The sequence below is a fragment of the Dipodomys ordii genome, unplaced genomic scaffold, assembly GCF_000151885.1.
Source record: "Dipodomys ordii isolate 6190 unplaced genomic scaffold, Dord_2.0 Scaffold95, whole genome shotgun sequence".
Lineage (NCBI taxonomy): Eukaryota > Metazoa > Chordata > Mammalia > Rodentia > Heteromyidae > Dipodomys > Dipodomys ordii.
The window spans coordinates 2,744,130-2,753,272 of NW_012267311.1; the positions used below are offsets into that span (position 1 = coordinate 2,744,130).

The window sequence follows — 9,143 nt, forward strand, 5'->3', positions numbered from 1 at the left end:
GGGGGGGGGGTATAGGGACAGGACAAGAAAATAAAATTTGGGGACAAATAGGGAATTGAACCTGGGCTGAGGGTCCATCCTGTGTCCACACAGAGCCTTTGCGGTCCTGCGGAGTAATGATGACCATGACTGGTAGTCGGGTCCGAGCTGCCAGGAAGCTACTACGTATCTCCACCTGTTCCTCCACTAGAGACAAAAGTGTGTGCTAAGTCAGCCTAGCCATCCTCAGAAGGCGCCTTCTACTACTCCAGGTGCTCCCCATATGTGCCCAGTGGCCGATCATCACAGGGATTTTCCAATCCCCCTCCCCCAAAGGACAAAAGGGATGAAATGGACACCACAGTTGCCTTATGGGGTGGAGTGTTAATCCCCTAGCTGCAGTCCAGAAGCAGAATTTTCCACTGCCTGGCACCCCTAGTCTAGTTTCTGGGCCTGCACAAGCTCAGGCCTGCTCCCGGGCCCCTCCCACCTTGGGGTCCCACACACCTGGGGAATTAGGAACCTAATACCCTGCTTTTGGCTGGGACTTGGAGCTCCTCAGATTACAAATCATTATCCCACCCCCAAGATGTGTGGGCACCTAGTCTATACTTCCTTGCTCCCCTAAGACCTCTCACCTAGTGTTCAAGAGTCCTCCTCCACTCCTCTCTGCTCTCCACAGCCCGCCTCCCGACAGACTGCTGGAGTCCATTCTGTCAATGACCACACAAGGACAAACCTCACTATAGCCAGTCTGAACCTGGACCTTTTCCTTTTGACATTCTCTATTCCCAAATAGACGGGCAGGCTTCACCCTCTGGGATGGGAGAGACACCTCATGTGTCCCACTGTGCAACTGGTGAAGGGGAACTCTAGTGGTCCTACCAACTTACCAGTGAGCTCATTGTTGAGGTTGACAATGAGAGGGTTGTTCTTCCAATCAAAGGTAGACACCAAGGAAAGGAACCGAAGGAACCCAACCTGGGGAGAGCTAAGTAGAAGGAGTCAAAGTCTGAGGCCCAGCCATCAGCCCCTCAGGCGCTTTCCCCCACAATCTAGGGAGCCCTCATCCTGGGGGAAGCTGCGTAAAGAAGTGAGGAGGAGTCTATGGCTCAGCCACTGATCTCAAGCTTCCATTACAATCAAGGGAGCTCAGATTCCTTAGAGAAGACAGTGGGAGGGAGGGTGCTTCCCACCCTGTGTGTGTGTGTGCGTGCGTGTGCATGTGTGTGAGAGAGAGAGAGAGAGAGAGAAAGGGAGGGAGGAGGAGAGAGAGGGAGGAGAGGAAGAGGGAGAGAGAGAAGGAGAGGGAGAGGGAGAGGGAGAAGGAGAGGGAGAAGGAGACGGAGAGAGGTAGAGGGAGAGGGAGAGGGAGAGGGAGAGAGGGAGAGGGAGAGGGGGAGGGAGCACAAGCATGTGCTAGTACAGGGGCCTGAACACAAGGCCTGGGAAGTATCCCTTAGCTTTTTCACTCAAGGCTAAGCCACTTGAGCCCAAGCTATACTTCTGATGTTGGAGGTCAACTGGAGATTAAGAACCTCAGACTTTCCTGCCCAGGCTGGCTTCTAACTGTGATCTTTAGATCTCAGCCTTCTGGGGCTGGGAAGGTGGCTCAGTGGTAGAGTGCTTGCCTTGCATGCTTGAGGCCCTGGGTTCGATTCCTCAGCACCACATAAGCAAAAAGAAAAAAGCCAGAAGTGGCGTTGTGGCTCAAGTGGTAGAGAGCTAGCCTTGAGCTGAAGAGCTGAGGGACAGCACCCCCAGGCCCAGAGTTCAGGCCCCACGGCCGGACCCCCCAAAAAAAAATCTCAGCCTTCTGAGTCAACAGGATCACAGGTGTGAGCCACAGGCACCTGGCTCCTCTACCGTGTCTTTGGCCACTTTCTCCAATTTGGACTATGGGTAAAACATGAAGGATAAAAGCAGTTCTCAGCTAGAGAAAAGGTAGGAAGAGTCACCTGGGAGGGGTGAAGGGCTCAGGGCGCAGGAAGAGGGAGGCAGCCACCAAATCCAAGCTCTCATCAGTGAATTCCTCTCCCAGAAGCTGTGCGTGCACCCAGCGCTTCACCAGACGAGCTACACTTGAGAAGGCTGGGTGCTGCTGCTGGAGTCTGAAGGAAGAAGAGGAGGCAGTGAGATCAGGGCTTGCAGAGCCCAGGGACAGCCCCCTGCCAGCCTGAATTCACCTGTACCCAACCCTGGACTCTGTGTTAATGCATCACATGCACAACCTCATCTTCTAAAAAATGCTCCAAGAGGTCAATGCCAATGTTACTCCCTTCCTACAGATGAGAAAAATAAGGCCCAGAGGAATATAGCAAGTGGCAAAGCTGGGCTTCTAGAATCTAGACCCCGGTGATGCCATCTGGCCTCCCAGATAGAGGGGCAGCCAGGAGAGAAGAATGGGAGCCGAAGGCCTATGGACAGGAAGAGTCTGTGCAGGGAGCCTTACCCATGCAGGGCACTGGTGAGCAGGGGCAACAGCCTTGTGTCTCTCTCAAGGCGGAGAGAAGCGGGAGTGTCCCTGAGTGAAATCATCCCCTCCGGGCTCCGCACCTCCTTCAGGATCTGAGGCTCCCGCTGATAGGCCACACGAATGCGGAACACAAATCCATCCTGTTGGAAGAGGGGACGGGTTAGGGAAGTGAATGTCACCCAGGGTCCTGGGGGTATCCTCTTGTATACCTGACATCCCTCCCACGTGATTTCCGAAACCATCCCTGACCTTGAGGACATCAGTGTGCGTGGCAGTGGCCCGGCACCGCAGGTTATGCTGCTGCGTCAACAGTTCTGCCAGGCGAAGCTGGAAGGCGGCTCGGACCCGCCGCACAGCCTCAGCATCCTGTGGCCACTGACCACTGCCCTCCAGGTGACAAACCACTAAGGGGGAAGAATGAGAGGTTTCTCACTGCAGCCTGGAAGGACAACTGCCTGTCCCTCTCCCTCTCAAGAGCACTCTTACCAGTCATGGGCTCCACATAGGCCGGGCAGGGCTTATCAGGTCTGGGCAACAGGGAGGCCCGCTCCCGGAGCAGCTCATAGAAGGAGAAGGCTGGACGGACTGGGGCTGGTGGAAATACCTGCCAGCCGAAGAAGTGGGGTTGAGGAAGGTGCCTGGGGCTGGGAGGGATGCCCGTTCAGAAGGAAAGAGGAATACTGGGTGACTGGAATAGAGGCGGAAGGTTGCTGAGCAAAATGGGTCCTCTGCCTCATCAGGGCACCTTACCTCTGTATAACGCAGTACTGGGTGTGCTCCTTGAACAGCAGATACAGTCAGTGGGAGACCCTCTAGCCCCCACAGCAAGCGGCTGAGCTCATCATAGCAGCGCACCACCACCGTCAAAGCCTCCTCACCTGTGCTGGAGGTCTGAGGGAAGAGAAGATGATCAGGAGACTAAATGTAAAACCCCAGCACCAACTAGGATTTTGCCATAGTTCAAACTGCAACAGAGCTAGAGCATCACCTGCTGGACCTCCTAGGAAATGCAGCTTGACTAGCTCAACCCCATCTTATGACACAGGTGATTCTCAATAGCTTTGGCCCTGAGACCCTTACCTCCCTCTGCCCAAAAAGTCCTTGGGCTTGAGCTCAGGCCTAAGCATTGTCCCTCAGCTCTTTAGCTCAAGGCTAGCTCTCTACCACTTGAACCACAGCACCACTTCCAATTTTTTGTTTTTGTGGTGCTGAGATACCAAAACCCAGGGCTTCATGTATGCTAGGCAAGCACTCTACCACTAAGCCACTTTCCCAGCCTCCTACCTCTTTCAGATCTTGTATCAATGCATCCAGGAAGCCCCCCACATAATGGATACAGGTATCTGGAATGTCAGCATGGCTGAAGGGAGACACAGACACAGTGCATTGAGCATAAAGTGAGCTACTCACTCCAGTCTTCTGGATTAGACCTCCAGGCATGAATGCTTAATACTCACAGTGCCAAGAGGTGGGTAACCACCTGGTGAGGAATAAGGCGCTTCTGAGAGAGAGAGGCTGCCTCCCAGACCACAGCTTCCCTAATGGCTCCATCTTGGAAACGCCGGAGTTCTGAACGGGATCCCCAGAATTGGCGGAAACCAGCAGCCTGAGAACAGGTAAGAGGTGGTTGGTGTGATCAAGAACAAAGGACAGGGCTGGTGCTGTAACTCAGCTGCACGCACCAAAGCCTTCAGTTCAAATAAACTTTTGCTTTGTTTTGCTTTTTTTGTTTTAAAAAGGGACTGAGAATCTTTCGTGACAGGCCTCAAGCAAACAACATGAGATCACTCCATCTATTCCTCCCAATGTGCATTCTGGATGCCTCACCTCCGGCTGGTCAGCCTCTGGGCCAAGCTCGAGGACACTGGTTAGGGCCTCAGGCTGGAGGAGTAATCCCAGGGTCAGAGTCCCAGAGTCTTTGTGCTTTGGTGGATCTTGGCTGATGTCCCACTGATGAAAATAAAAAGGCGAGGCTCAACCCAAGAATCACTCCAGACTGGCTTGAAAATAAACTTTACAACTAGTTAAATTAGGCTAGAAAGATAGCATGCCATCTGAGTCCTTTCGGACCCTGAATCCAACCTCAGTCCCACCAACTCCCCAAACTACACTGGCTCACCTCTGGAACAGGGAGCCGAGAATGAGCCAGCAGGTGTAGCCGGGAGCCCAGGCCCTGCTCCAGAAGAGTGGTTAATGGGCCCAACACAGCTGAGACATAGTCCCCACCATTGTCTTGAAGTTCTGGCCAGAGCTTTAGCCGGTGACATGCTGCCTGCAAGCGACTCAGTGGACGAAGACTGGAGGGGTACAGAAATATAAAGAAGGGTAGGAGGGTCTGCAGGCCCCTCATACACCTACTCTATTGAATACCTGAACACCTGTCGGAGGAAATTTTGCCTTATTGCCTCGGGGAGACAGGACCCACCAACATACCCTGTCTCCCCTAAACTCACTGCAGGATGTGGTCAAATGCCCGGATCATGGGTTTGGGAGTCATCAACAGGAGCTGAAATCCATCATCAGCTTTGCTGTCCAGCAATGCCATAGATAGGCGTGCCTCATGCTGCACCTGGAGCCACAAGGTAAGAGAGACCACCACTGCACCTGGCTAACCCACGACTCAGACTAGGAACATACTTCATCTTGTACTTTTTTGTGCTGGTCCTGGGGCTTGAACCCAGGGCCTGAGCACTGTCCCTGAGCTTCTTTTGCCCAAAGCTAGCACTCGAGTACTTGAGCCACAACACCACTTCTAGCTTTTTTGGTAATTTATTGGAGTAAGAGTCTCACAGAATTCCTGCCCGGGCTATCTATGAAACATGATTCTCAGACCTCAGACTCCTCAGTAGCTAGGATTATAATTGTGAGCTACTGGCACGTAGCTCTGATCTTGCTTCTTTAGAGAGTACTTTGGGGTAATGACAGAAGGGATGAGACGGAACTGGGACTTCTCAGGTATACAGAAATAGAGACCATTGGCTCTATCGGTACCTGGTGGTAAGTGGAGGCAGTGACATCAGCACAAAGGTTGAGACGACCTGACGAATCCAGGAAGACAACTGGAAAGGCCTGGCTGAAATCAGCCAGAGCTGGCTGGAGGGACGGGTGAAGAAAAGACAGTCAGGTTTGGGCCTTCCTTATCTTCAGACCTCCTGGCACAGAACTGCCCTTCTCCTACTTACCAAGGAGGGATCTGAGCTGAAACATAAACTGATCCCGTTGACTGTCAGATCTGTAGTGGCTGGAGTGAACCAGAGATGGTGGGTGAGTCAGAAGGTATCTCTCCCCAGGGACCCCACTCTAAAGACAGCCTCCCTCAGCCCAGGTGCTCCAGGATTCCATTTGCTCATTCCAATGGCAAGGAACTAAAGGATCTCTGACAGAATGAGAGGATCCCTGAGACAAGAGAAACACTTAACCTTCCTTGCCCTGTTGGTCTCACCCAGAAATTGCAAGACGCTTCTCAGAACCTGGTAGCCACTCATGGTAGTATGGATCTTGCGTGTGGACACAAGGAATGCAACCAGCATGGAGACAATGAAGCCATTAAACCCACCTAGACCCTGAAAAAGAGAGAAGAAAGGGGGGTGGGGGGGAGACCTGAGCTCAGAGCCAGTCCATCACACAAGGAGGCAGGAAGGCTAGGTCACCCTCAACTCACCTTGTCTAGCTCCCGCTGACGCAGCCAGACCTTCAGAAGTGCCACACCATCTTTCAGCCCCAGAGCAGAGCCTAGCACAGCTGACAGCAGCTGCGCATGGGACTCCATAGCTGTATCCTGAAGGATCCATGTGTTGTAGTGAGGAGTAGGAGGCTCTGGGCTACCTGTGGGAGGAACAGAGAAGCCATGAAAAGAGAAACCTCCACCACGCCCCATCCCTCCAGCACCCTTGGACACCAGTGCCCGCTCACCACCCTCTGGAGGACTCTGTCCAAGGTACCAGGCAGAGCGCACATTGTTCTTGTTTGGCAGCAAGCGACATGGGCGGAAAAAGTCCAGAGGAGGGCATATGTGGAGACGTACGGTGACTAGATGTTCATCCTTGCCTGGGTGGAGACATACTGGGTGTGGGCCTTGTGGCTTCTAGAACTGAAGGAGCCCCCACACTACGCCTCTCATGTTTGAGAGCCCTATGTCATCCCACCTCAGAATCTGAGGTCCTAATCTGTCCCCTCAAACCTGAGGCCTCAGCCTCTTAACTTGGCCTTCAAGTTCCTAGTTCTACTCCCCTAGACCTTGTGCCGCCCCTCCCAAAATTTGTCACCCACCTATCCCTTAGGCCAGGCATGAATCTCACCATGTGGCCGCAGGAGAAGCAAAGGTTTCAGGTGGCAGCCATTGGTATAAGAGAAGCGAACGCTGCCAAAGAGAGGGTCCTGGGCCAGGTGGTAAGCCAAGTGGGCTAGGTAAAGGGCACGCTTGCGGAAGTAGCGCTGGTTCAGTCCGTCCTTGTCCTGTAAGATTTCCTGGAGGGGGTCAAGGAAGGTGTGACAGGACCAGAGGCATGAGTACTTGTGGAGGTGAGGGGCTAAGAGGGATCAAAGTGAGCGTCCCAGAGTTTCTTCTGACTACGGGTTGTCTAATCCAGCAACAACACACGCCATTCTCACACAAGGAACACAAAGTTCCAAAGGAACAGCTGACCCAAGGACCCGTCTAGGCTGCTCTTATCATGGGCTCCTTCATCCTCCAAACCTGAAACCTTACCCTGGGCATGGTCAGTGCCATATCCACATTGATGTCTGGTCGGATGCAAGTGCCCAGAAGATAGCTGCCCACAACAGTGACTTGGGTTGGAGGCAGGAAGCAGAAAGAACCCTTCACATTATAAGGCACTTGATGCAGGGGGACCCGAACCTCAGCTGGAAGCCACGACTGGTCAGTAAGCTGTAGAAACAGTAACACGTCTTCACTCCACTGCCTTCCTCACACTGGCCTCTTGATGTCTAACAGATGCCTTAACACACTAATATGTTTGAAACTGAATTGTTAATTTGCCCATAAATGTCTTTCACATGAAGACAATTCCTTATTAGGTACTCAAGAGAAAAAAAAAAGACATTTAAACCACCTTGATTTAACTCAACATGATAAATCCAATGCTAGAAAGATGGTGGCAATCGGTGCTGGGAAAGTGGCTCAGTGGTAGAGTGCTTGTCTTGCACGCATAGGGCCTTCCTCAGCACTACATAAGCAGAAAGAGCTGGAAGTGGGGCTGAGGCTCAACTGGTGGAGCACTAGTCTACAGCTGAAGAGCTGAGGGACAGCGCCCAGGCCCAGAGTTCAGGCCCCACGACCTACCAACCAAAAAAAAAAAAAAGAGAGAGAGAGAGAGAGAGAGATGGTGGCAAAAAAAATCATCAGTTCCAGTCCAGCCTAAGCTAGATAGTAAGCCCCTATCTCAACAAACAAACAAGCCACAATGGAAGGAATTAGTTTAATTGTTCAGGTGATTATCCTGAACTGTCAATGCTGCCTATTCCCTTGTACTAGATTTTCATACAGCTTATACTTTTTTTTTAATGTTTTGTGAAAATACCTTACAGAGGGGTTACAATTACATGAGCAAGGTAATAAGTACATTTCCTATCGAGCATTGTTGCCTCCTCCTTTGTTTTTCCCCTACCATCCCTTCCCTCCCATCTCCATGACTATATTCCCCACCCCCCCAACTTATATTTTTATAAGGTTGCTGATTGATCATCACTCTGGTAGGAAGCTGGGAGATGACCCTAAATTCTTGCAATTTGATGATGCTGCCACAATTGATCTATTTCCTGGCAAGCCTAAGTATATTTTTTCTTTCTTTCTTTTTTTTTTAATTGAGAGTTTCTCTGACAAAATTTCCTGTGGTTCATTTTGCTGTTCAGGATGACAGAGTTGCTGTGGTTGTCACCAAATGAGTAGACTGCTGGAGAAGGCAAAGTCACCAATTCTGCCTAGAAAGCTAAATGAGTATTATCCCTAATACACACCCCACTCTTCATCAGTGGAAGAATCACCTCAGAATCTGTCTCTAGATGGCTCACCTATAATCCTAGCTACTCAGGGGGCTGAGATTGGAAGATCTCCGTTTGAAGCCACCAAGGACAGGAAAGTACATGAGACTCTCATCTCCAATTAACTACCAAAATGCTGGAAGTGGAGCTGTGGCACAAGTATTAGTGTACCAGCCTTGAGTGAAAAAATCTAAGCAAGAGCCTGAGGCTCTAAAGTTCAAGTCCCACCACCCCAGCTTAAAAAAATTGGTTAAAGCTGGACATCAGTGACTCATGACTGTAGTCTTAGTTATTCAAGAGGTTGAGATCAGAAGATTGAAATACAAAGTCAGATAAGGCAGAAAGGTAGAAAGATTCATCATTCCCTCTCCAATTAACCAGCAAAATGCCACACAAGAGGTATGGTCAATTGCCGGGCGCCAATGGCTCACACCTGTAATCCTAACTACTCAGGAGGCTGAGAGTTGAGGATCTCAGTTCAAAGCCAGCCCAGGTAAAAAAGGCTGTGAAATTCTTATCTCCAGTATATCACCAGAAAACCAGAACTGGTGTTGTAGCTCAAGTGGCAGAGAGCTAGCCTTGAGCTAAAGAGCTCAGGGACAGCACCCAGGCCTAGAGTTCAAGTCCCATGACCCCATGACCGACCAAAAAAAAAGAGGTATGGTCCAGTGATAAGAGTGCCAGCTGT

At 51.2% G+C, this 9,143-nt stretch overlaps 1 protein-coding gene across 1 annotated transcript in view; it reads right to left on the reverse strand.

Moving 5' to 3' along the window:
• The window catches only part of Nol6 (nucleolar protein 6 (RNA-associated)), a 22,732-nt gene that overhangs the window by 9,282 nt on the left and 4,307 nt on the right, over positions 1-9,143 (reverse strand). The window contains exons 4-22 of the mRNA XM_013026688.1: positions 7,164-7,343; positions 6,754-6,922; positions 6,368-6,502; positions 6,117-6,280; positions 5,898-6,018; positions 5,638-5,696; positions 5,447-5,548; positions 4,909-5,024; positions 4,575-4,752; positions 4,283-4,405; positions 3,913-4,061; positions 3,740-3,815; positions 3,206-3,346; positions 2,942-3,059; positions 2,705-2,859; positions 2,432-2,595; positions 1,938-2,090; positions 873-970; positions 62-186 (exon numbers count right to left, since the gene is read on the reverse strand). Coding sequence (XP_012882142.1) covers positions 62-186; positions 873-970; positions 1,938-2,090; positions 2,432-2,595; positions 2,705-2,859; positions 2,942-3,059; positions 3,206-3,346; positions 3,740-3,815; positions 3,913-4,061; positions 4,283-4,405; positions 4,575-4,752; positions 4,909-5,024; positions 5,447-5,548; positions 5,638-5,696; positions 5,898-6,018; positions 6,117-6,280; positions 6,368-6,502; positions 6,754-6,922; positions 7,164-7,343 — 2,526 coding nt within the window. The remainder of the gene's footprint in view (positions 1-61; positions 187-872; positions 971-1,937; positions 2,091-2,431; positions 2,596-2,704; positions 2,860-2,941; positions 3,060-3,205; positions 3,347-3,739; positions 3,816-3,912; positions 4,062-4,282; positions 4,406-4,574; positions 4,753-4,908; positions 5,025-5,446; positions 5,549-5,637; positions 5,697-5,897; positions 6,019-6,116; positions 6,281-6,367; positions 6,503-6,753; positions 6,923-7,163; positions 7,344-9,143) is intronic.